This window comes from Schistocerca americana, chromosome 7, assembly GCF_021461395.2.
Source record: "Schistocerca americana isolate TAMUIC-IGC-003095 chromosome 7, iqSchAmer2.1, whole genome shotgun sequence".
NCBI lineage: Eukaryota > Metazoa > Arthropoda > Insecta > Orthoptera > Acrididae > Schistocerca > Schistocerca americana.
In genome coordinates this window covers 599,784,540-599,812,476 of record NC_060125.1, presented here as the reverse complement: position 1 = coordinate 599,812,476, position 27,937 = coordinate 599,784,540, and the positions used below count along the sequence as shown (strand labels likewise).

The following is a 27,937-nucleotide window of genomic DNA, read 5'->3' as shown; positions in this document are numbered from 1 at the left end:
GTTAAGCCGACTACGTCCACTAATGCACTTACCATCAGCTAGTTTCTTTCCCTTGAATTTCCTCATCAAGTTCCTCAACACATTTCAATTTTTTCGGCGTAAGGTTTGGTCACAAACACAAAACAAACGAGCGAAAAACTTTACTGTTAACAGAGCTGACTGTGTGCCATGGGGACGTCGTGGTGCGCCCAGCCACTTTTCAATTCCTCTAATTTTGCTACTTTCTGTGGTCAATTTTCCTGGAAGTAAACTTTTTCTCATTCAGAAAACTACAGAGAATTTTCCAAGACAAAAATTAAAAAAAAAAAAATCGATTTTTCCACAGTTATTCACATACAAGTCCCCTAATAGACTACCAAGTGGGACGGCGAATTGGTTAAACATCAGGGAGTGGTGTACGAATAATTAATGACCTTGTTGACCGTTCGCCAAATCCTAACCTTCATTTCTTTTAAAGGTTGCTCAAATGCCATTAAAATGTGTGCCAATAAATGATTGCTTCAGTTTCTTGCTGGACACAAATGTTGGATAGTCTACTTACTGTACAGTACTCGGATATTAACGTAATATCAGAAGTAAAAATCATTGTCCTAGTGAATTGCCGTAGTTGTGAAACATCAGAGGTGACCACGTCATATGACTTACTATCCTGTGTATAAGAAGGGCATTTACGAACATAAAAGATCAACTAAGAACTAATCCATAGCCAAGCTTTCACGGAAGAAGCACAAGAGCAGCAACCAATGTATTATTGCAGGTTTCAACAATGTGTCTATTAGTAGTGGTGGAAATGCCGTCATTGCCGCACGGCACGCAGTATTGTCACCTGTAAGTTATGAAGTTGTAATTTCTGCCTTTTACTGCAGAAAGTTAAATCAGTCTTTACACCCAGGAAAAGCCACCGCCGGAGAGACCTTAGTTCACAATTGGAGAAAGATGGAGGGAGTACGATTAGCAGTGCTTAAAAAACACTGCTTCAACCCTTTGAATACGAACGGGACATATGTTTCCCACGGTAGGTTATCAGAGAACTGGTGGGAATCTGCTGCATGTTATTGCTATGTTTCAACGCGCCAGTGGTAAAAGCATGTCTTGCTAATGGTTTTCTGAATTATATAATTACATTCTGCACCTGTAAGTTGTGCTGTCCTCGGGATTCATTGTTAGCCTGCGTTTCTGTATTGCCACAGAAAATTAGTTTGCGCCGTAGATGTTGTTGTTGTTGTTGTTGTTGTGGTCTTCAGTCCTGAGACTGGTTTGATGCAGCTCTCCATGCTACTCTATCCTGTGCAAGCTTCATCATCTCCCAGTACCTACTGCAACCTACATCCTTCTGAATCTCCTGATAACGACATCCTCCTGAGTAGTCCCCGCCCGGAGATCCGAATGGGGGACTATTTTACCTCCGGAATATTTTACCCAAGAGGACGCCATCATCATTTAATCATACAGTAAAGCTGCATGCCCTCTGGAAAAATTACGGCCGTGATAAGTAATCAAACTACCAAATTTGCACAGCGAGCTCCCGTAACGTCTTCCCGAACACACAGTATCAACGAATTCATGTGCTTTTGTCACATTAGAAACGAAGCCCATTTGTGCACTTGCAACATAACTTAAAAATTAGAGAAATGCTCTGTCCACTGATGATTTTTTTTTTTCCTTCCCTGTGCGTCTTTTAGTTTTTATGCAATTGTCTTCCGAAACTCTGAGGTACTTATGAATGACCCTGTGTGTCATATCCCTCCCGTGCTGGTAAATGAGACAGCGGGAAATGTTCCTTTTACAGTGTTACTTCTGACTAGGACATTAATTAAAATAACTGTACATTAATGTCTTTCAAAAAATTGGTAGTCCAGGGATCAAAGATGTCGTGTGATCTTCATATCTGGAAGATTGCAGCCAGTACGTACCATTCTGTCAGGGAAAGGTTTCGTCTAATGGATGCATACTTGGTTCGGTTCCAGTAGATGAAACAGGAGTATTTGTAGATCAAACACTGCTGCATCACTTTGATCTAAAAAAAAAAAAAAAAGCAGCTGTTGTGGTTCAGAATCTTTCCCATGATACACATCAAAAAGTGTTGAGCAAAGGATTGTAGGAAAAAGAAAGGTTTACACTTTCCCTTTTGGTTGTGGGCAAGTCAACAGAAGGCATTACGTTGAACAAATCGCAGTGGAAGGAATCCCTTCAGAGACTGTGGCTGTGTATGTTAAATAGCATTGGGACGGCATCGTCTTCATGTTGGTGTGCAGACACCTGAGTGAAATTCATTTAGATGGTTATTCTGTATTTCATACCAATTTTCTGCCCTGACCCATTCGTACATTGATCGAAGAATAGATACCTCCTGTGTGTCTCTATATGCACCCTAATCACCTATTACATTCTCAAGATCTCTACATGATATATACGATGATGGCGCACAGTCTTACACAAATAAAGGTTCTTCAACTTCATCCAGCATGGTATCACGGGAACCGTATCTTATTTCTTCAAAGAATTCCCCCTTCTCGAGTAATCCTATTATACATTCATTTGGGGTATACAGACATGTTCCTAGCTGCGCGCCTCTGATCAAATGCTCAAGGCTGATTCGACAACATGTTTCCATACAAGCTACATATTGTTTCGTACTGCTGCCCCCCCGCCCCCCATTTTTTCCCACCTTCATACGTCAGCTTTCAAGCCCAAATATGGGATGTTTTCACTATTAATTATGATAGACCCTATGTACAAGTTTTGCTCTAGGGGCACCTCTAGTGCTCTCCTCAGCTTGCCCCCCATAAGCAGCCGCTTCAGCATTAAACCGGCCATGCAAACTCAGGAAAATACAGGATAGTTGTAATTAAACTTTCGCTGCTTAAGAGACCACCCCATGAGGAATGATTGATGGTAGGACAATGAAACTTTGTGGAAACATTTGCAAGGACATGCGGAAGAGAAATGACAGATAAACCATTGAAAGAGACCCATTTTAATTGCCACATGACAGGGTAACATTTGTTAATTGCCTACCATGTTTACGCTCCAGGTTACTGAAGGAACTCGGTGTGATGGTGACCATAAGCACACACGATGGTCTGGAACCAGTTAAGATTGCTCAACTTACTGCCCGAAACATCTCAGGTGCAGTGTTGGCTATCTCCCAAACAATGCTCATCTTCGTCTAAATATGTTTTAGTGCCCCGTTGATAAACCATGTCTTTCAGGTAATCCCACAGCCAAACATCATGTGGGTTCAAATCTGGTGGTCCTGGCGGCCAAACAATTTGGAACAATCGGCCAATGATTCAGTTTTCTCCAAATGTGTTACGGAGTTATCGAGTGACATCAAGAGCGATGTCCAAAGCACCACTCTCTGGGAGAGCAGGGATCACATTTTGGTGAAGCAGATCACATTAACGCTTGATGTTCACCCTGTATATCCATGACCCTTGGGATCCTAGTTCCTCAAAGAAAAATGGACAATCATGAACTGTGCCCTAAACCCACACCACACACTATGCGGGGGAACTTCATGAATGATCTTTGACGGTGACGATCCCCAAATGTGACAGTTATGTGGGCACAAGTTCCAAGGCCACATATCTTCAACTTCAACCCATGCAAGAAACATAGCAGCGAAGTGTACTCGAATGTCTGCGTCAGGTGGCAAAAGCTGGTGAGGTTTGTGCTGATGTCAGTCCAAAGTTTTTCGCTGCACTATATCCGAACATGCAGACCATGGAATGTTATGCTGTTGTGACACAGCTACTTCACTGCTTGCATTGCTCGCATTGTGTCCAGCATTCTGTCATGGCAAGAGTAACGACTTGAAGAAATTATAGCGCAGTTGGTGCACAGTATCTCCCATGAGCAATTCCCAGTCGAGCGTAATTTGTACTTGCGAATCGTGTTCTTCTTCACCAGTGCGGAAAGAGGACCTCTCCATATTCCCTTCATGCACTCTCGAAGAGCAGCAGCACTATTGCTGTTGTTTTGATAAAACATCTTTAGATTGCTTGCAGCTGTAATGCACACGGATGCTTGTTTGTTGAACTATACGTCGCCATTCTAGTACCAGCGCCTAAAAGTTGTGACAAAACACTACTAACAACACAATCCTGCAGGGCACAGTCTGAACTTCATACCTATAAGTTTGGTACTCACGTGATAAATAGTTTTCTGTCCACACTGGCTCAAGTAGCAAAAGTTTAAGTACAATCACCCTGTGAAATGAAACAATATGTGTGTGTGGCTAGGGGATCCCATCGGGTAAACCGGTCACCTGGTGCAAGCCTTTTACTTAATGCCATTCGACGATTTGTGTGTTGATGAACATGAAATTATGATGAAGGCAACACAGCATCCAGTCCCCGAGCGAAGAAAATTTCAACCTGGCTGAGAATTGAACCCGCGCCCCTCTACGACATAATGCCGCGCGGGCTGCTCTGCCCTGGAGGTGGACAAATGTTGTGTGGCACCACAGCCTGGCATGTCTTTCAGTTGCGCGCTACTTCAGTGTTTTGCATGTCCTTAAATCCAATGGCACCCCGTCACCCATCCGCCTACTACCGGTTCCAATATTGCTTAACTTTGGTGATGGCATGGGAAGTGGTGTTTACAATGTGGTGATGGTATATTCAGGACTCAGTAGGGATAGCACCTTGTATGCGGTTTCCTTCGCAGATGCCCTGCGCTATATAACAGAACTGTTTCTACAGATCTAAGTCTTCATTAACCTTTCCCGATGTTGACATGGTCTTCCCATTTCAAATAGCATTTTGGTATTACCCGTAAATACCTGTATGTGGCATGGCCAAGATATTTGTTACATATCTTGTAATCTGATATTAACCGTGTTTTTCCTCTTTGTTATAGGCGTTAACCAAAATTTATGCACACTTAAAGAGAGCCGATATTCATTGCACCAAGTGGAAATTTTATAGAAGTATTTCTGAATTTCCTAAGTATCGTGCGATGACGATATTTTCATGTGTGGACAGTAGCATCGTCAGTGAACAATACTATAGTGCAGCTGGTCATATGTGATAAATCAAAATAGATATGGCCATCTTTCTACAAGGTTGCAGTGTTAGACCTCACATGGCACCTCCTGTGTATGAATAGCCACAGTTCAGAGCATGGCGTAGCCAGCTGCGTGGGTACAATCATGGTTCTGTAGGCAATCGCAATCATTTCTTCATGAAGAAAGAATGAGATTTTCACTCTGCAGCAGAGTGTGTGCTGATGTGGAACTTCCTGGCATATTAAAACTGTGTGCCGGACTGAGACTCAAATTCGTGTCCTTTGCCTTTCGCGGGAAAGTGCTCTTGCGTGAGTTCGTGTCTCGGACCGGCACACAGTTTTAATCTGCCAGGAAGTTTCATTTCTTCATGAAGGCATTGACTGTCTTGTTTCATGGTGGGATAAATATATTAACAGTTATGATGACTACTTTTGAAATAATAAACAGTTCACTTACTTTTTTCCATGTCTTGTTTTCATTTGAGTGCCCCTTAAAGAACACGTCGCCATCTAAAAAAGTTTTTGGAAAATGTCTGTAGGAAGAAACTGTGTGTTATGAAACACTTGTCCTCATTTTTGTTTATTTTTTTCTACCCTAGATTTACTATTTTCACTACATGTTATATAAAGACTAGCCAAATAGGTTTACTTGTGTTTGTGTAAATTTAATTGAGATGGTCAGCATTAATTGTTGTAGAGTAGGTGAGAGTATTATAAAGGTTACAACTTGCTGTTCTGTCTTTTAACTCTTGTAGTGACATTCACCTGCAACTACCTCAATATAAGGCAGGTTCCTGCAATGTTAACTGTGTATTACGCAGAGTAGTCATTGCATCTGTAATCATCACTTCTTTAATTTCTTGAATGCTCCATTGATGACTTCCGTCCCACCCCTTCTCTCATTTCCATATTTATAACTTTATTATGTGGTTTGATACAACATAGATTTTGAGCTTTTGTAAGCAGGTAATTATAATATTGACATATGTATATGTATGTCAGAATTTATGTGGCTGATGCTTCTGTTTCAGAGAATCTCCGGAACTACAATGGTCTGTCAACAGATCTGTACAAAGCATCTGATTACGAGCGCTTATCTCTTTCATTGCTTTCACCACTACCAAACGAGCAAGATTTTGCTATTAATGTTTGTACCCTCTTATCAAATGAAGGGAAGCATATTCTGCATCTTGATAAGTGTCCTCGAATCATCAATTTCCTGCTTGCCCATGCGGGTGTCTTCAGCCATCGTAAGTAAATAATATTTCACAGATGAAATTTACATGATTAAAACTTAATATAAGGTACACAGGATAGTTTACAAAAAGTTTAAAGCTAGCTGTTGTTAAAGCAAGTGCAACAGTCATTTGATAACAAATTCCTGCTCCAGTACAGATAAGGGAAGTGTATTAGTGTGTATGCAGTGGGTAACAAGTTAGCATTAAATGAAGTGCTGGTTGCCATTCAGAGAAAGATTTATACATTCTGGATATTTTGTTGTAGATATAAAATTATTGTGTAGCAATTTTGTACCACATCTAGACAGTGTTTTGGGCAACAAATACTCACAGTAATTGAATATGAACTACTGCATTACTTCCTCTATTAAAATAATAAATAATTTGGTTCCATCCTTTTGCATTTTCGCAATGACTTTTTGTAGGAATTATAAATTTTGTAGCTTATGCACTGACTGTACAAAGCAGATAAATTTTATCAGTGGGCATCTGCTGCACAGCATCCTTGCGGCCACTATTTGAAGAGGTGTATGGGTCTATCCGCAATAATCCGCTACGCCAGTTCTGGTTGGATACCCTCGCTGAGCCAGAACTACGAGATTTCACAGATGAAACGAAGTTTCCACGACGTGGCAAGTCGAAGACATGTGAAGATGATGACAGTCCTCATACTGTGACAGAAAAAATCTGTGTAGGTGGTGTTGACTTGGAAATAGTTGTGAAGCGTAGTGCAATAATATCGGCATCTCAGCTGATAGCAGAGGAAGGCAGTTCTCGGCCTGATGATGACATGGAATCAGACTGTGATCATCCTATGGAAGGGCCACACAGACTTGAGATTGCAGAATCAGACCGTGACCTCTTCTGTTTAGGTCGTTCCTATGGTACACGTGATTGGTTTGGACAGAGGGTGCTTCAGGTTGGTTGATATTTACTTTAAATTAAATTTGAACATGTTACTGTATTTCTTTGGCGTTGAAACACTAACTATTGCCCTGTTGTTCTCTCACAGGTAGCAACAATATTACGGAATCTCAGTTTTGATGAAGATAATGCAGCTGTGTTGGGACAAAGTTGTGCATTTCTTCGCTTTGCAGCACTTTGTGCTGGGTCTAGATGGTCTGGTTTGCATGTTCTTGGACTAGACATGTTAGGAAATGTAGCAGCTGAAGTCCCTTTATCTGAACCGGGTTCAGACAAACTCAGTGCAGGCCTATTGGCAGTGGCAGCGAGGGGTTTGGCCTCCACTGATCGTGCCATTGTGCTCGCCAGCCTCGAACTGTTGAATAAGCTGAGTCAGCGAGAAGATAATGAAGATATTATGCTCAGAGCTCTTGATCAAAAGGTAGGTAGTTAATACAAAAATGTTAATTTATGAAAGAAGACAATAAGTGGTACTGATGTCATGTGTGAATAGTTGTGTATTGTTTGTAGAAAATTGTCAAATACTCAATTTTGGATTGTGCTCATGACAGATGGATGACTTTGACTTGCACAGCAGTGTAAGAATTAAATTAGTGAAAACTGAATAAGGAAAAAAAAAATCCCTTTTTACTCCTTACATTCCTTTTATGAAACATTTTGTTAGTAAATCAATGCAAAGTAACACACATTTACTTTTTCAAATGTTCTCCTCAAGCCATGATACTTAATGAAGCAATAACTTTTAGAATCCACTGTGTGTATATTACTCAAGGTCTTCTGCTGTGCATGTTTTCCGCACTCCATTTTACGTAGCTATTTAATCCTTTCCTTGTATCTGATTATTTGTTCTGAAGGAATAATTCTCATACTTTTTATTTACAGTAATTTATCTTTGATAATGGGATTTGAGTTCTTTCCCAGTGGATTAAATAACTTGAAGAAATATAGCAGCCAGCCACTTTTTATACAGCTTAATTTATGCCAACATGTGTTCTGAGCTTTCAAGTAGTTTCAACTGATGTAATACATTGATATTTTCATCAGTGCAACATTAATTTTGACTGCATTTTGAACACTGCAACTCCATTTTTTACGTAACTAGTTACTCTTTTTTTGCATTTATATTTTTAACTTCACTGGTACAGCACAAGGCCTTACGGCAAATGCCCTGCTGCTGCATCAGTGAAGTGAGAATTGTGTATGCTCATTAAAAACAGCTTCTACTTTCAGGAGGAAAGGCAACTGCAGTGTTGAAATTGCAGTCCACAGAAATGTTGCATTGATGAAGATATAAATGCATTGTGCCAATTAAAAATAGGTGAAAGCCTAAAACATATATTGGCATAAATAAAACTGTGAATAAAGTTATTGTTTGCTGTATTTCTTCATGTAATTTAATACTCATCCACAGAGCTCTGTCAGTCAGTGGGTAATAGAATTAATTGATTCAACTCTAATTCCAATTATTTCCCACCTCAAAATCGCAGCGTAGCGATTTGCACACAGTCTTCCTTGAAACCAATCTGATCAGCATTGTAAATGGTGGCAGTGACGGGATATAGGCAAGCTTTGTCTTCATGTCAGCTGCAGACGTCCTCTTTCACTAGTAATTAATCATATCTAATCTACATGTTTCCTTGAAATAAACTTTGAAATCTTCTGTTCCAAAACTCTGTAATTTCCTGACTATTTGAACATTCTGAAAAACTATTGAAACCACTAATGATAATTCAATTTCAGATTTGTAGAGCCAGGCTGTATATTCCCATTTTATTGTTAGACAGATGTTCTCACATGAAGTTGTTAATTTTTTAGTTGTTTTACTTTCAGACCATTTGATATTCATTTTCGTACAAATTTCTTTGTGTGTGTTAGTTTTTATTCCATGCTTACAGTTGAAATTTGGGATTTACTAAATATAATTGGGTTTCAACACTGCTTTGCTTAAAGTATTTCTTCCCTCATTTATTGCAACAAACAATTCATTAGTTTTCATGGGCTTTGTTTCAGCACGTTGTTTCATTAGGCTGGAAAGGTGCTCTGGCAGTTGGACACACATACGTTTACCTTAAACACAGGTTCCCGAATGTTTGAGAACCGTTTGCCTTGTTTTGTAATAAACTCATATTATCAAAATACTGACACCATTTACATGAATGTACAAGAAATTAATCAGTAAATTACAACAATGTAGGAAAAGACAGATTGCTACTTACCGTAAAGAAGACGCAAGTTGCAGACAGGCACCATTAAAAGACACTTTCATAAAGCTTTTGGCTACCGTTTCCATTATTAGAAGGCAGACACACACCATTCACACATACAAGCAAGCACACCTCATTCACACACAACCACCAACTCCAACATCTTGGGCCAGTTCTTTACGGTATGTACAATCTGTTTTTTCCTGCATTGTTGATATTCCTACCTGGAGTTTCCATTGTTTGATCCGCATATTACAGAATACAACAGTTATACGAGTTCTATGACAGTTTCACATGTCAGTCTTCGTAAGATTGAGAACATTGATGGGAATCTACCGTATTGTAGAGAGTAGAAACATTGCCAAAAGTAGGAATACTGTTGTTATACATATTAATATCAAAAAATGCAACAAATATTAATACAGTTAAAAAATGTAGGAAGAATAGGGTTTAGTGTTCCATCAGCAACAAGGACATTACAGATGGAGTACAAGCTCAGATTGGAAGAGGATGGAGAGGAAAATTTGCTGTACCTTTTTCAAGGGAACCATTCCTTCATTCACTTGATGAAATTTGAGGAAATTGTGCAAAACTTAAATTTGGATGGCCAGGAGGGAATTTGAACCACTTTCAACCAGTATGTGATTGCAATGTCGTACTACTTCACCAACTTGCCTGTTAATACAGTTTTGTCTCCACTCATAAGCATAAACTGTATAATGAAACTATATCTACGTTTGGTTGCCAACAGTGAACCCACTTCCATATTTGTATGTACTTTAATGTTTGCTTTAGCAATTAAAATTTGGGGATGGAATGACAAGGATAGATTGCTACTCTCTGCATAGAGGAGGCATTGAGTCACAGACAGTCATGACGAAAAGACTGCTGAACATTTAAGCTTCCAGCTAAAAGGCCTTCTTCATAAATAGAAACCAAATTCTCTCAACTGTCTCACACTTGGACCATTGCAGCCACAGACAGTGGTCATGCATATTAGAGTTGTTGCTTATTTGAATATGTGTGCATTTTCTACTTCTGAATGAAGCATTTTGGCCAAAAGCTTACGTATTCAGCAGTCTTTCCATCATGCCTGTCTGCAACTTGATGCTTCCGCTGTTTGGTGAGTAGCAATTTATCCTTTTCATAACTTTAATGGTAAACAATCCTAACAATTAAATAAGAGTAGAATGAACCAAGCTCATTTGTCAGAAGCCAGTAGGTGTATGCAATGCGTTATTTAACTTGTGCACATTTATTATCATTCACAATTCTTGATAATGAGCTTATCTATAAGAATTTGTACAGTACATTAATTGCATGTCAGTAATTTCACTACACCACTGAGTATTTTGACAATAGCACCGTAATTTTGGTACTTTCACTCTTTGCTACTGGTTATTACTGTATGTAAAGTTATGTTTTATTCGTAATTACTTGACATAGAAATGAATATCTTTTAATCATTGATTAGCTGTATACTATTAATGAAATAGTTGATGTCATTTAATGAGACATATACATGTGGATGTTAGCAAGTGGGTGGCTGAGTGAGGACTGACTCAAAGAATCTCCACAAAGACATTTAAACTGTCACTGACCAACATATAAGTGTTAACTATTTAGCCAAATTTGATACAAAGATCTTCACAGGTTAGCTATCAGGTGCTGACTCTGAAGCGGAGATGTTAATGTGATGCTTACTAAGCTTAGACTGCCTGTGGCATTGTCCATTACTCACATTTATAGGCAAGTGTAAGACTAAATTACAAAATATGGAGAAGCGCACTGGTTATTGACACACAATATAGCAAATTTGGAGGGTATAATTTTTCATTGGGCAAAATAATGAGTCAACTTATGGTTGTATAATGAGAAAATTAACAAAATAATAGGAACTATGTTGTAACTGCAATGTATACTTCTGCAGGTCCTTACCAAGCTTCATGAAATCTGAGAGGAAATTAATGCATTATTATGATAACCGAAGATATTTTCTAGGTCAGAAAGATTAGCTCAAAATAAATAAATAAATAAATAAATAAATAAATAAATAAATAAAAATAAAATAATGATATTAGTTCCTGGAATTACACATGCTTAAAGGCTAAAATAATAGGAATGTTGTCAGGGAGGTGGAAACTTTAATTGCAAATAACTTTTTAAGTAGGAGTTCTTTTGTGAAAAATAAAATGTGTACTAGTATGAGGAGTGTGAAGGCTTTCAACTGAGGTATAATATAAACTGCTTGCTATTGGCTCATTGAAAATCTCAACTCCATGTGTACTGCATGCACTGAAAATTCTTGATATCCATTTATTTAAATTGTTTTTAGATAAACTAATTATTGTGTTGTCAGACATCATGAAGTTACTTGGAGACCAATAGAATTATATGAATGGAGTGAGAAAGTCATCGTTTTACATAACAATAGCATATGTATTACGTACATAATGGAAAAAAGAAAAAATGTATTTAAGGAGCGGAATTGTTTATTGTTAACCAAAAATGTTTCATGGGAGGTTTTTATGTGTGATTAAACAACTTGATTTTAGTGTAATGACTCCTCCTTTCGTTGCAATGATTAAACATTCCTTTTTAAATTTATTTTTAGAGCCTATAACAAAGCCGTGTTCTTTGGGACACAGAATATAATATTGACAAATTTTCATTCTAACAGTAATAGTCTCTTAACATTAGTGTGGTTACTATTTTTTCTTTTCAAAAGCTGCAGTTTAATTGTATCGGAGAAGTACAAGAATAGTACCTTTGTGTCAGCTACTGAAATTCTAATAAATGGAGTGAAATATATAGAATTGTTTTACAAAAGTGGTAGAAAGAATAATAGGAGGGACAAATCACTCCACATTCTGACAAGGAGATTGGTCCACGATACTCACTGGGAATCAGTAGTAACTGTGAACTTTTACAGAGGTGAGTTATTCACCCCCAATATAGAGCTTGACTCGGGGTTGTGATGGGCAGTGTGGTAATATACACAGAGCTATAAAAGAACTATAATGAAGGGTGGAGAAAGAAGGGTGCAAATTATAAGAGCAAGGGAAGAAAACAGTAAGTGCAAGAGTCTGCCCCCATCGTTGTTTGGTTGTTACACCATATTTGCTATGTTTTTAAAGCAGTATGCATCTGTGTTCTTGTTTCAGTTCTTGTATTTAATATGTAGGTGTTTCAGTTCTTGTATTTAATATATAGGTTACCTGCAGCCAATGACAAGTTGGATCAATCTTGATGTAGACTAGATGATTTAAGATAAAGGCAACAACTCGCTGGGTATTGGAGGTGTTGAGCCGTTGACAGGCACGTGATACTGAAAACACACACACACACACACACACACACACACACACACACACACACATACACACGCGCGCGCGTGTTTGCTACACTGTGCTGGCTGAACACACTTAGTGTCAGTTTTACTGATAAAACTTAAATGTAATATTCTTCACTTTGCATGGTAGTATCTTATTGTGTTTATTTCAAAGCTGTTGAAAGGTGTTTGTGTGTTGTACCATTTGTTTGTTTATAATCATATTTTTGCTTCTTCATAGGTTTATGATCAAATTTGCTCATTCCTTACATTACAAGACATTATGCTACTGATATACACCCTCGAGTGCCTCTACTCTTTGTCATCACTTGGAGAGCGTGCATGCAATTGTATTGTCAGAGTTCATGGAGCAGTTGATACTTTGGTATCTCTCATCACTGTTGAGGTATGTTGCATTTTGAATTGTTCAAGTAGCAATTTGCACAAATGAAATAATTATAAATTCAGTGTGTGCAGGAAAACTATTGCTCATTGTTCTCTCATTGCTCTTAGTAGGACACCATATGATCACTTCCTGGACTTTTTGTGCAAGTGCGACCTTGAGGATGTGGTGTTATTGTTTAATACATGCTATCCTATATCTCTGCTTTTCTACATTCCTATCTAACAACATAAAGCCACTATACTGAGGAGCTAAAACAGTAAAAGTTTATTATATATCTAAAACAAAAGCACCTCTTGTATTCTTTTTGTCAAAGACAGCAGCCAAGTTAGATTCATTTGCTTATGGAATGTTAATCATATTAAAGTGCCACTGTGCACAGATTTGTTTCATGACAGTGGTTGTGTTATAGAATTTGTAAAACATAATTACAGAAATCTTAAAAAACACCTTGATTAAATGAAGCATGTTCTTGCTTCAGGCACAAAGCTATGGCCCAAAGGCATGCATTTTAATGAGGCTAGTTGAAACTGTCTCAAATACACATTCTGGAATTGCACCTTCAACTTCGGGTGTTGGAGCACAAGGGTCAACAACAACAGCTGCTCAGAGTACTGCTTCTCCATCTGTATCTGTAGCATCAACCAGCCATTCCAGCACACCCTTGCAGCAGCAGCAGCAGCAGCAGCATTCTTTGGGCCCATCACTAACCTCTACACCACACAGGCCATCGCCAACACCAACACAGCATAGTGAGTCTATTTACATTCTATGTACCAAAATTAAAGTTATTAATTTTGAGAAATTTACTGGATATGGGCCTAAATTTTAATTAATTTCCTTTTTGCTTGATTTTTGTACAAAAGTTATTACAGGAAATGGTTCATTGGCCCTGGGAAGATCTCCCAAAACTTCTCAAATTTCATTAAGAAATGCCAGCAGGAGATCTACAGAATGTTTCATATATTGTTTTGCTAATATTGGGTGAAACACACATCCATGTAGCAATGACACTTTCTGTAGTTGATTATCATTTGTAAAGTATTTCTTAGCAGTTGTTCTGAAAACACTTTCCTATTTCTAAGACTTTTTTCTCTGTAAGTGAAAGCAAATTGTGTATCATTTACATTTGATTGGCTTGCTACGTTAGTTTTATTGCTATTTTCTATCAGTCAATGAATTAATTGTATACAGTTTGTCCATGTCAAGTTAAGGTTTGTGCATTGACTGTCAGAATTGTTTGAGGCATGACTTTCCCTGCATTAGAAATGTTGAGAGGAGAGGAGTGGTTAGGAGAAGGCAACATCGGCTACTTGCTGCAGTGCTGACACCATTACCCAAAAGAATTTGTACAGTAATAATTATCACTTATAGGGGCAGCTTAACATTGGCAGCACTCATAGATAAATGAATATCTTTCAACTAGTGCCGTTTGCCTGCATTTCTTGTAACATCAGTAAACTCGTCACGTTATGGACAAATTGTAATATGTGCTATTTGAATGCATTTCAGAATAGGCTTACCTGCATAGACAAGTTTTTTTGTTGTTGCTAATAACTGTGTCCTTGATGTGCCTTTGCAGGAATACTCATGACGTCCCAGGCAAACCTGCCTCCACCTCCACCACATCCTACTGTCACACTTGCGCCAACAGTCATCTCACAACAACAACAGCAGCAGCAGCAGCAGCAGCAGCAACAACAACAACAACACCAGCAGCAACAACAACAGCAACACCACCATCACCACCACCACCATCAGCAGCAGCAGCAGCAAGCACAGCCACATCATCACCAGTTGCAGCAGCAGCAGCAGCATCAACATCAACAACAGCAACAGCAACATCAGCAGCAGCAGCAGCAGCAACTACATCAGCAGCATTCACAGCACCAGCACCATCTTCAGCATCAACCTCAGCAGCAACAGCATTACAGTGTGCAGCAGCAGCAGCAGCAACCAAATGCCCCTCACCAGCAGCATACAACACAGCAAGCAGTCCAGGAAAATGAACAGTTTGCTCTGGCATGGCTACGTGCCACTTTTGAGACTGCACCAGTCACTTACCGCATAGAACAGGCTGAACTCTACAAACAGTATCTTACAGCTTGTGCAAGAGTTGGTCGACGTGGCGTCATAGCTCCTCTACACTTTCCTCGTTGTGTTCGGTAAGTATTTGTTGGAAACTTAAAAGTGAACCATTGTAGGTAGTTTTAGCTGCAAGCTTATTATTTGTGCTGCCCATTTTCTCTATTGAGAGAAATAAGTGTAACTAAAAGTTGAAAACAAAAAGTAACTGCAGTGTATTAAAAATATGTCGTGCTGATGATGTTCTCTCTCTCTCTTCCTCCCTCCCTCTCTTCCCTCCCTCTCCCCTTCCTTCCCTTTCCCTCTTCCTCTTGTAGTTGTGAAGCTTGGCACAATGTTATAAATTTGGTTTATGATTGTTTGTCATTTTTTGTTACATACGTTGGGTAAACAAAAACTATGAATAAAATTTAAATGCTTGAAATTAAATCCATCTGCACTTCTCTAAACTCAGTCAAATGGGAAAGATCTTTGTTTAGGTTTTTTAACATCTAGCATGAAGAAAGACTAAAATACTAGAATACTATGTGAGGACATTGAGTGTATATCAAAATTGTATTTGCCTTTCTCAGATACTATATTGATCTAAGTTGTGTACCAATAAACCATGTAACTGAGGCACGAGTTCAAGTTAATGCTCAATTTTCATTGATGTTTGATTGTAGCCAGAGTTCATTCCACACAATGTGCTAAACTAATAATACTTGGAAAAGAAATTCATGCAATTTGACTAAGCTTCAGTTTACTATCTTTTACTGTGGCTGGTTGGGGAAAGAGGGAGGGGGAGGGGGAGAGAGAGAGAGAGAGAGAGAGAGAGAGAGAGAGAGAGAGAGAGAGAGAGAGAGAATTATCTTTACATTTCTGCATTCCAAGGGCCCAGGCTCAATTCTCATCAGGCAAGCAGTTCTTCTGTCAGAAGTATCATAACAGTGCATGCACAGCCGCAGAATGAAAAATTCACCCATGAAATAAATTTATGTTTGCCAAGTATCACCATTGTGTATGATCATGATGTTCTTATTTTACCTTTTAATTGGAAGTACATGTTACAGAATTACCAACTGAAAAATAATCTTTCCGTAGGTCCGTATTTGGTGGTTCAGTGGGTCCAAATTTACAACGTGCACCAGGAACATCGACTGTCCTCGCAGATGCACAGTACAATGCGTTGGCCTTTTACGAGGGCATCAAGGTGCGCGCCAACACGTGTTCTCCTACAGCAACACCTATTACTTCATCTCCCCGCACAGAGACTCCACCACTGGTAGCTGTTGCAGTGGGTTCGCCTGCTCCCTGTCAGACGCCACCTCCTACTGTTTCCTCACCATCGCCTGTCCCAACTCGACCTGTTCTGGCACCATCACCTTCTATCTCTCCTGCAGCTTCAGTACGATCCCCAGAGTCACTGGCACTGGATGCTCCATCCCCGTCATCACCTATCCTCAAAGCACAGCTAAGTGCTCCACCAAAACCCAGGGAAGCTTCCAAGGGAGATGCCAAGAGTCAGGTAGGTCTAAGCTTGCATGTAGATGTACACTTTCAGATTATGAACTTGTAGACCATTAGTGAGTTTTGTATTACCTAGTGAAGTTGATATTTTTTTCAAATATATATATATCTTTGTGGTATCGTTGGCTTTGTGAATTTGCTTTGTGTAGATGTTTGTACAAGTTTTGTTTATAGTGTGCCTTATTTTGTATTGCTTTTGTGCACATTTGGAACTTTCTTGTTCTCTCTCTTCTTTCCATCTTTTTTCTTTGTGTGTACTGCTCTCTTAAGCTCAGCTAGGGGATCTGTCTTATTAACAGTCCATAAATTGCGCTTCCAATATTTACAGTTACAAGCTCTTTCTAAAATGAAATTTGAATCTGAGGGCAGTTGTTGGTTTTTCTGTCCCTTTCATTACTGGATACAATATCAAATATCACTTTCAGACCAAATTCTGATGAATTAGCCACTTAATTTTTGCCAGTTTGTGTTCTGTGGAACTTATTTCTATATCAAAGATATTACCCAGACCTGAGCCGGCCGGAGTGGCCGTGCGGTTCTAGGCGCTTCAGTCTGGAACCGAGCGACCGCTACGGTCGCAGGTTCGAATCCTGCCTCGGGCATGGATGTGTGTGATGTCCTTAGGTTAGTTAGGTTTAATTAGTTCTAAGTTCTAGGCAACTGATGACCTCAGAAGTTAAGTCGCATAGTGCTCAGAGCCATTTGAACCAACCCAGACCTGATCTTTTTAGATACACAAACCCAACTATGAAACTAGAAAGTCCTAAATGGAATACAGAGGAAGGAGTGAAAGCAAAAGTTCAGGCACTGAATGACCGACAAATGCATATACCAATTGAAATTGGTCCAGAGCTTTCAGTTTCTTTCCTTTGTATTAATCAGATAGCATTGAGGAAGGACATTTTCCAAAAGCTTGCTACAATTTAAATTTTGTTTATTTGCGTGTAGACCACTCAGTGCTCAATTGTGCAATAAGTGGTTACCCTTACTCCAATTTTTATTTTATTGCTGTTGTGAAACATTTTTTTCCCTTTCCCTTAAGGCTTATGCATGCTTAGATTTTACATTAGTATACATTACAATTCTATAACAACTTGCCTGCACTTAACAAAGTAAAAATACATAAACAAAGAAGATATAAATAAATAGAAAATTTGTGGAAACTCAGGCTGGTTCAGTATGATTTTTGTGGTTTTACAGACTATTTTCTCTCTCAAACTGGCACATTGTTGAAGGAGTTGGCAGTGTAGTAATATCCACATTCATCTTTATTGAAGACATCTCACTGATTCATTTATTGATTGCAAATGTTATTCATGGCACAGCATTCCATTATTTCTTTCCATTTTTAATTTATCATGATAAAGGTAAGGATAGATTTTCAAGCAACTTTCAGTGTAAAAGGAAATCTAGTTGAAAGAAGGAAGAGAAACTTAGTATCAGAATTTAAAAAAAAAATTCACTCGGAAAACTACAAAATTATAGGGAGACACAATGGGTGGTCAGTTCTTACTTTCAGGAGACTATATTATCAGTTCTGTTGATAGACACAGTTGTTAATTTGTTAGTGATACAGTTCGTCACAGATTACTCGTACAGCATGTAGAATTTCACCTCCTGATGTAAAGTATTGGTCTCATGTTCAGTCTCCTTGTAAATTTATTATTCTCATGGTTATGGTATTTAGAATTATGTAAGGATGCTGGATAAATCTCTCTTTATCATTGTTATCTAACATTCAGATTTCTCTCCTTCATTGACTGTAGTGTTAATTTCAGTATAGTTGTTTATTTTAAAGATAGATGAACAGTTATGGGTAAGAAAAATCTCACATCGCAAGAAGCCTGGTGTAAGAATAATTTTGTGTTTTACAGAAACAGGTGGAACATAATTCTATAATTGAATTATTCTGTCAAAGTCCAGTAGGCCAAAGAAATAGGCAAATTACTAATTATATTAAAGGTGACGTCTTTACTCAATCGCTTTTCATAGTAGACATCATGCTGTAACCACATGGAAATGGTGGTATGGACAACATTTGCAATCTGTTCATACTGTGTTGTAACACAGTTCTGGTGTGAAATCATATGACTGTATTTAAGCTGGTTGATGATAGAATGTTAGGTCTGTAATTATCATAACTACACGAGATTGTGTAAAATATTGAAATGGTATGTGCAGGAAAGTTATTTCTTCAAAAATACTCTCTGACTGTCCCAGCCCCTGCCTCTTCCCGTAGTTAGATTGTTTGGTTACCATTATGTGATGGCAAATGTGTGGTCACACCCACACGTGAGCCAGGGCTTCACTGGCTCTAACACTAGAAGTGGAGGTGCTGTCAGCACTTCTGTTCAACAGCAGCAGCCGCAGCAACTCCAACAGCAGCCACAGCAGCAGCAGCAACAACAACAACAACAACAGCAACAGCAGCAGCCAGCGCAACAACAGCAAACACAACAGCAGGCCAGTAATACGCCCAGTACAAGCAGCTCCTCCCTCATCAAGAGCCTGCTGGCAACTAAGGTAACACCTCCTGGTGTGGACTGCATGATGCCTGCACCTGCCACTGTGTGTGCCGCATCCTCAGATAGCCAGCTGCGACTGACAGCACAGGTACGCCGCCACCACAGGGTCTCGCCGTGTTGATTGACGTTGGTCTAAGAGGGTGGTGATAAGTCAAATTTTTTCTCTGTCGTGAAGATAGTTATGGGTGAAAAGTTAGTGACAGTGATTAGTTCATACCATCAAAATAGCAATGCAAGGTGGCTGATTAAGAGTTTTGGCCATTAGGGATCATTTTTCAGATCAACAAGTATGGAAAAAAGGACAAAAATTGCAAAGTTACTGTGTTTTGTATATTTTAGGTCTGAAGATGGCCCCTAACGGTTGGAACTGGTAATCGATTGTGTTATGTTGGAATTGTGATTTTAAGAAACTGTCAGTCAAAAATTTTCAACAATTGCTGTATCTCTTGATAGCCTTTGTGTCTGTCTTTATATGTGAGACAGTTTGTTTCACTGTGAGATGGGTTTCTTTTCAATATCTTCGCTTTACTTCCTAGCCTGAAGTAATTGACTGCAATGAAATATTGCATAGTCCAACAGGAATGAAAGGCTTGCCTCTTGCTCAAATGGGCAGTGCTTGGACATTGTTTCTGTTTTGTCTCTTTTACTGTGCCATTACATTATGCTTTTGGCATGTGGTCTTATATTGTGTTCTTTGTTCTGTGCAGGGATCATGAGTTTCTTACACTTTTTATACTGAAAGCTCTTCGCAAATGCGTGCATGTTGTACATTGCTGCAAGTTCTTTGGTGACTGGGCTTATTCACAGCAGATATTTGATGAGAGTTTCTTTTTCCCCTCTGTGCTCAGGAATAGAGTTTTTCAGTTTTATTTCATTCTTTGTGCATTGAATTTAATCCAAGTATTGTAGCATTCTGATATTTGAAAAGCGTTGATCGTATGTAATCATTTTGTGCTATGAAAGTAAAATCTGCAAAAACTGAGCAATCTTACAGAACAAAAGCAAAAGTAAAGTTAAAAGTTCGTTAATTGGTAACTGACCATTCCATGATTTTAAAACACATGATATGCAGATGTGGATTGCAAGTGCTCATCATGGTAACTGTGAAAATTTCTCCAGGAACCGGGACAAATTGTGGCCTATTCTCTGTGAAGTGGGGGAATAGTGTTCCCTTATGACCCCCTCCTCCTCCATCTGTGTGATCAAGATAATGTTTTTAACAACTGCTATCTCAAGCACTTTCTCTTTGCTTCGTACGTCTACTTTATGACGCTTTTTTTCCTTCTTCTTGTGCTGTGCTGATAATACTAATAAAAAGAAAAGTTGTTTGAAATCTATCCTTTTGTTGCTTAAATTCTTTTTACTTTACAGAAATCCTTTTGTCATACAAACATATGAAATGTTTTAGAAGTGACACTTTTTAGTTATAATTAGGGACATAAAATCGTTTTATTTTATAGCCAATTTCGGTATTAATTTTTGACAACTTCATTATTACTTTCTGCAAACTTTGATTTTATTTGTTGCCTCTTTTTGCCAGTTTTTATATTAGTTTCTGCTTGCTTATTTTTGAAGTACCCTATGTTCATTGTTTGCAATTATTTTTTAGTATTATATTGAAAATGAAAATACACCTATCAATTACATTATATTGATTAACAGTCAAGATCACATGTATTTAAATTACTGGAAAAAAACTAAGTTAAACTTGTCAGATAAAACCAATTAAAGGAAAAGTAACCTGACATCTGCACACTGTTGAAAAGTATTTCAAAAGAAAGCACTGTCATAACTTTAAAGTTCTCTTCTTGACTATTATGCTGCCTTTACATCAACACACCACACTAGTGTGAAAACAACCACTTCTGTTCTATATTTGACTTCTGCACAGCATGAGCCATTTGACAATTCCCACTTTTCTTGCTGACGTGGAAAATTGCTTTTCCACTACATTATGAAGGAATTGGTCAAACCACCTCTCCACTGGTTTTCCTGATTGATAGCCATGAAATCAGTTAGTGCCGACATTACAAGGTGGTCATTAAGTGTACCTGGAATGACTGGTCTCAGCCATATAGATATTCCATAACATTGTGATTTTAACATTAATTGGAAAAATGTCAAAACACGCATGAAACTTCTGGAGTAAGCATTCTGCTGAGCATATGCAAACTGCCTATTTAGTTCACACGGGCAGAGGACAGATTCTTTTTGTCACATGAGTGCTACCATGGCAACCCTCTTAAGATTCCAGTGTGCAACAATCATTGTGTGGAAATTAGCATGATACCAGGAAATTAAGCTCACAAACCAGGACAGGTAGCGTGCACGGAGGGGATGGAAAACATCGGGGATGTTATTGAGTTCAATCTCCATGCCCAAAAACCAAAGTGCATAATTTACATGGATTGCATGAGCTGTGCGTAGACATCTGACACCACTTACTTCTGGAAGCCTACCAAGCCTATGAATCCATGCCCAAACAGTCGCTGCTGTATTGTGTTCATAAGGTGGACCAGCCCTATTGAGCAGGTGATCATAAAATTTTTTCTCCTCAGTATAGCATGTAAAGTTCTGTTACAATTGCAGTTTTGCAGAGGCATGTTGCATGGCATTTCAGTGTGTATCATCTGAAGGAATTGATATTGTATGACAAATATAGTATTGTTTATTTAATGCAGTCTCCTAATAATATCAGCACCAAAAAATTATCGATACATCGCTTAAAAAAAAAAAAAAAAGCACAGGCCATGAAGGCCCAACGGTACAGACCGGCTACTGTGTCATCTTCAGCCCACAGGCGTCACTGGATGCGGACAGGGAGGGGCATGTGAATGTGCTCAGCATACCACTCTCTTGCCATATGTCAGTTTACAAGACCAGAGCCAGTTGAAGTAGCTCCTCAGTTTGCCTCACAAGGGCTGAGTGCACCCCGCTTGCCAACAGCACTCGGCAGACTGAGTGGTCACCCATCCAAGTGCAAGCCCAGCCCAACAGTGCTAACCCAACCCACCATGGCTTCTAGCCATGATTTGCTTATCCTGACCAGGACTTAACAGATTATCTTCGGCTATTATAGGCAATGCTTGGACATTTACTCGTGTGGTGATGTGGCTGCTTTCCTGCAGGTTTTAGACCGTTCTCCATCTCTAATGAACTTGAAATCAGTAAGCTGCTAGATGCTGACAAAAATTTCTCATTGATTATTCTGTTACTTACATTACCTGGTTGACATCTCTTCAGTTAAAGCTGAATATTTTGTTGTTCTTAAGATATACGGGCTTGTTGCAAACCACTGTAATGATTGTAGCTGCTAAGTAAAATTTCTCATTTGTTTTGAGCATAGTCTATAAGACACTGTACTTAGGGTTGGAAAAGATCTGTGGATTATCCATGTGTTGACGTCCCATATAATTTCTACAGCCTTGAAATGAATTTTGGGGTCGTTGTACAAAGGAGTCAATACTGTTTGCATAAACTAGTCTGAAATGGGTTCCTTTGGTGTCACTTCAGAGTGAATGGATCAATGTGTCCTCAGTAGCACTTTGTTGACCTGAATGCTGCCAAATTATAAAAAGATTAAGACTCACACTTACCTCTGTTCTGAGTAATAGCGTGTCCTGCTCTTTTAGATAGACTGTGTCCATGGGGGTACTCATTTTTATAAAATAGTGAGTGCAGTGATTGAAGCAGCTTAGGTTCACAAAAGTTTGTGGTCATTGGAAGTAAACTTGTTCCATAATAACTAACATTTAAGAAAAACACTTACTGTGGTTTCTTCATTTATTGTTGTCCATATACCAGTTTCCTATGTAGTTGGATCTATTTAAGCTTAGGGCAGTACACTGACCGGCGGCGCAACTGTGGTGGAAGGTTAATTTTGTGTTGCATGTGTTTTGTTTGCATTTTGTGTAAATATTTTATCTGAAGTATTTGACTTTAGTTGTTTGGCAATTAATGGCATCTCCCTTAACCTCTCTGGGTAAGTTCCTCTACAACCAGTACCTCCAGCCTTCCTCTTCAACTGAAAAATGGAAAAGTAACATTTTATAATATTGTTACATAAAAACTAATATTCTGTGAATAGTACTTTTAATCATATATTTGTTTAGAATATATATGGTGCTTTTGCAGTAATCTGGTGAATATAACTTCATAAAAACTATAACAAATTTCCATTGTCATTTGCTTTTGGTGTTGATTGTACATAATCGTTCAGGCATGTCCTATGGAAGTGAAATGTTTCTATGTATAACATTATTAGACTGTCAGATCTTTGAAGATAATGAGATGACAAAGCCACTCGCTCACTCCCAACGTATAACTAATTAGAAAGTAATGTCCATACAAGTTGTGATACATACATGTTCGATCACTACATTTATTATAAAATATACACATTTTATTCTATTAATTACTGTATATGCAACAGGAAGCACTAATTTCATTCGTAAAAAGAAACTGAAGCATATTTTATTGTGCTAAACTTAACACATGGGAACTTAAGGTTTTGTAAAACAATTACTATAGTAATATGTCCAGTTGAGGGATACAAAAGTTTTCTGATCAATAAAGTATGTGGCAGCTATGATAGCCCCCCTCCCAAAATATATCCAGAAAGAGTATATATCGAGATGTGGTTTTTGCTAAGTTAGAGCAGATGATGTGGTGAATTTTCTGACGTGCAAGTAATTTTTATTGTTTATAGCTGCCAGATTAAGACAGCACATTTTTAAATGTTCTCAAAAATTACTTTTTAATGGGAGTGTTTTTACAATGGGAAGAGCCTTTGAAAACAACTGTTGTCCTGTCTGGAGAAGAAATACCACAAATTTCAGCCCTGGTGTACCACTTGTAAGCAGACACATAATTTGCGGATGGTTTGTATGTTCATTATTATGACTGCCATATCAGGTGCTCAAAATGTCAACATTCACCATTGTTACATTGCTGTAAAACAGTTTTGAACAAACAGTACTGCACATTGAATTTCATCTGGACTTAATACAGTACAGGCCTGCGTTGTGAGGTATTTCATGTCTTAGTCATCCATGTTTCCTTGTTGACATTGTTTTGATTTTTCCTACAGATAAAAGTCTAGAGATGTTATGTTTTGTGTGTGTACAGGATGTCCTGTGGCTTCCAAATGGCTGATCCAGTAACCTCCAAATGTCTGTTAAGGAGATGTGTAATTATCTGTGCAGAAGTGGCAGGACATTGTCATTTTGGTTCTACAAGAATTCCCGTTATGTCCAGTAAGATATGTTCCAGTAAATGTGGCAGCATGTCTGTTAGGAACTGTAGATATAAGTGTCACTCAAATGAAAATGAGGCAGACTATATAATGAGCATGGCACAGATGTTGATAGCACGGGTAGAAGTGTCCTCTATTGGGAATCAGGAAGAAACAGCACAAACATTCACCACTGTGCCATTTTCCGTGCTCAGTGTAAGGTCAGTGAATCGTGTCCACAGCTGACTTCACTGTGGAGGCTGGGAAAGAGGCTTTTGACTGTGGAATGATTTTCAGGAAGTGAAACTGATACTTGCATTTGTGCTGTGCATGACATATATAGTATGTCATGTGCATGTGTATTTGCTTAGAATAATGCCGTTGAGTGATAGCAGTCAGCCAGGACATGCTCAGCGGGTCATTACCCCCTTCTGTCATTCCTGCTCCTGCGGTGGATGCTGCTGTCAGAAATGACTGACAGCAGATGACATTTGGTACATGTTAGACATCAGTTATGGTACTGCTCACACCATCGTGACAGAGCTTCTGAAGTTCTGGAAAATCTGTTCGTAATAGGTTCCCCATAGCATGACAGAAGAACAGAAGTTGAACAGAATGTCGACATTGCTGCAGCACCAGAAACGTTTATCATAATGAAGAATATATTTTCCTGTCCCTCATTGTCACTGGAGAGCAACTGTCAGAGCTGACAAGGGAAGCACATGGATTAACCACCCAACGAAAAATTCCAAAGCCATGCATGCTGTCTCCTGGAAAGTCATGATTACCTTTTCCTTTCATTGTAAGAACACACTGTTCATATACTTTCTAATACATGGTGCCACAATTAATGCAGAACAGTATGTGGCAACTTTGCAGAATTTGAAGCATGCCAAGTCCAGACAGCCAGGAATGTTGATGCACATCATCATTCTGTTCCAGGATAATGCCTGCCCCCATATTACCAAGGTTGTTTTTGACAGTGTTGCAGAACTTTTGCTGGGAAGCCCTTACACATCCTCCATACAGTAAAAATCTCTTCAAATGTGATTTCTATATTTTCTGAGCCCCAAAGAAACACATTCATGGCTATCAGTTTGCTTTATATGAAGAGGTGCAGGCCTAGGTACAGCCATTGTTCCGCAGGCAACCGCTGACATTTTTCCCTGAAGGCGTTGACCATCTTGTCTCTCTATGGGATAAATTTATTAACAGTTTTGACGATTACTTTTGAAATAATAAACAGTATACTTACTTCTGTCTTGCTTTCATTTGACTATTCCTTATATGTACAAATACTTTGAGGTCTATCATATTTCTTTGATATGGAGTCCATTGCCATTCACATTTTGGCCATCTTGTGCCTGACATTCGCTGTAAGTGACCATACCAGAGTAGGCGCTTCCTTTCTATGTGGTCTTGGATTGTGCTTTTGACATTCGTAACCTCTCTGATCCTATCATTTCTAATATGATCAATCCTGGAATATCTACAACTCTGTCTCCAGAAAACCACCTCGACAGCCAGCAGGCGATCTTCCTGCCTCTGAGTTAGTTCCCACAACTCTGCACCATATGTTGTGATATGTTCTATAATTGTGTGGTAGATGGTATGTTTTATTCTGCACATTATGTTTTTGTTCCAGAGAATACCATTTAGTTGTTTTATGGCTCACTTGCCCTGGCCAATTTTATTGTTTATATCATCCATACTTGTACCATTGGACGACAGTGTCACTCCCAGGTACATAAAATTATGACACCCTTTAACAGTATTGGTGCCGAGTTGTAAGTCATTAACAGCATTTTCTCCCACTTTCAGATATTCTGTTTTAGATACGTTTATGACAAGACCTCATTTTTCATATTCTTCTCTTATTTTGCGGAACATGTAATTTGCATCTTCCTCGTCTCCGGCTACTAACACTTGGTCGTAAGCAAAAAATAAAGTGAACAAGAAATCATCATCTATGGGGATACCCATTCCTCTGCATTTCCTTTTCCAGGATTTTAGTGCCTTCTCTAGGTAGATCTTAGAGTGTAGGTGCGATTGTGCATCCCTGGCGTAGTCCCTTTGTCACCTCAAACTCTTGAGATAGTTGATTTCTCACTTTTACCATTGCCGTGCAACCTTGGTAGAGGAGTCTGACAGCTTTCACATAGCTCGGTGACACACCATTATCAATTAGACTTGTCCTTGGCTTGCTCTGGAGAACTGTCTCATAACCTTTCTGGAGGTCTACAAAGACAAATTGGGTCGTAAGGCCCGTTGCTGTCCTTTTCTCCACTAGGTTTTTGAGGGTAAATACTCCATCAGCACAGGAGTGACCCAATCTGAATCCATTTTGTTCTTCAGATTCAGTTATTTCTTCTTCTATCCTCTTTTTTTAGGATATGGCCATAGACTCACCATGGATGGCATCACACTAATACCACAATAGTTTGCACGATTTCTCCTGTTGCCCTTCTTAAATATTGATGTAATTATTGCCTTTTTCCACACCTTTGGGGCTTCGTCACCTCTAAGGCATTTGTCAAAAATCACTGCCAATATCTCAAATAGTTTTGACGGTGTTGCTTTAACCAGTTCTATATAATTAATCCTGGGCCTGGTGTCTTTCTATTTTTCATGGCATTAATTGCATTTTGGACGTCCTCTGTAGTTATCAGTGGTATATTTTCATTACTAATATCAATGTCTGGTGGGTTCTCAGTGAATTAGTAATCCTTGATAGTGTTCACTCATTCCTGCATGCCAATGACGTTTATATCTGCTTTATCTTTATTCTGTGTTGTCATTCTTTTTAATATCTTCCAGGCTTTATTTGCTCTTGTATTCCCCATGCTTTTTTCTATCTCTTCACCAGTTTCCTGCCAGGCTTCGTTTTTTGCCCTAATTATTGTTTTCTGTGCATCTTTTCTCCACTCTGTATTCCTGTCAATCATTGTCTGATCTTGAGTTCAACGATTTATTATAAGCTTTCTTCTTACTTTCTACCTTCTCTCGTACCGAGTGGTTCCACCACTCATCACATATTCTATTACTCTTTTGGATTTTTTTTTTTTTTTTTTTTGAAAACCAGTGATTCATAAGCTGCGTTATGAATGGCTTCTTAAACCATCTCATACATCTCATCTGCAGAGGTTCCTTCAACGGCAGCAAATTTTTCTGCTAGCCTTTGCTGGTACAAGAAATGGGTAGAACTACAGTCAAGGTTTTATAAATTATCTTGAATATTATTGGCTTTCTTTGGCTCGGTTTCCACTTGAATTTCTGTGTCTTTGATAAACTTGAATAATAGCTTAGACATAACAGAAAATGGTCTGATCCACACTCTGCACCTCTCATAGCCCTCACGTCTTGTACTATTAGCTTTGTTGTTTGTTTTATTATGACATAGTGTATAATGGACGTGAGAGTAATGCTTGGGGTACAGTATTGAGTGTGACCTGGTGAAAATAGCTTCTGCAATGAC

At 38.7% G+C, this 27,937-nt stretch overlaps 1 protein-coding gene across 1 annotated transcript in view; it reads left to right on the top strand.

Annotated features, from left to right (window-relative positions):
* Positions 1-27,937, top strand: part of LOC124623140 (AT-rich interactive domain-containing protein 2) — a 323,487-nt gene that overhangs the window by 201,954 nt on the left and 93,596 nt on the right. Inside the window, exons 5-13 of the mRNA XM_047148930.1 lie at positions 6,042-6,260; positions 6,749-7,167; positions 7,261-7,593; positions 12,949-13,113; positions 13,592-13,862; positions 14,693-14,868; positions 14,965-15,275; positions 16,279-16,702; positions 19,063-19,317. Of these exons, the coding sequence (XP_047004886.1) occupies positions 6,042-6,260; positions 6,749-7,167; positions 7,261-7,593; positions 12,949-13,113; positions 13,592-13,862; positions 14,693-14,868; positions 14,965-15,275; positions 16,279-16,702; positions 19,063-19,317 (2,573 nt within the window). The remainder of the gene's footprint in view (positions 1-6,041; positions 6,261-6,748; positions 7,168-7,260; positions 7,594-12,948; positions 13,114-13,591; positions 13,863-14,692; positions 14,869-14,964; positions 15,276-16,278; positions 16,703-19,062; positions 19,318-27,937) is intronic.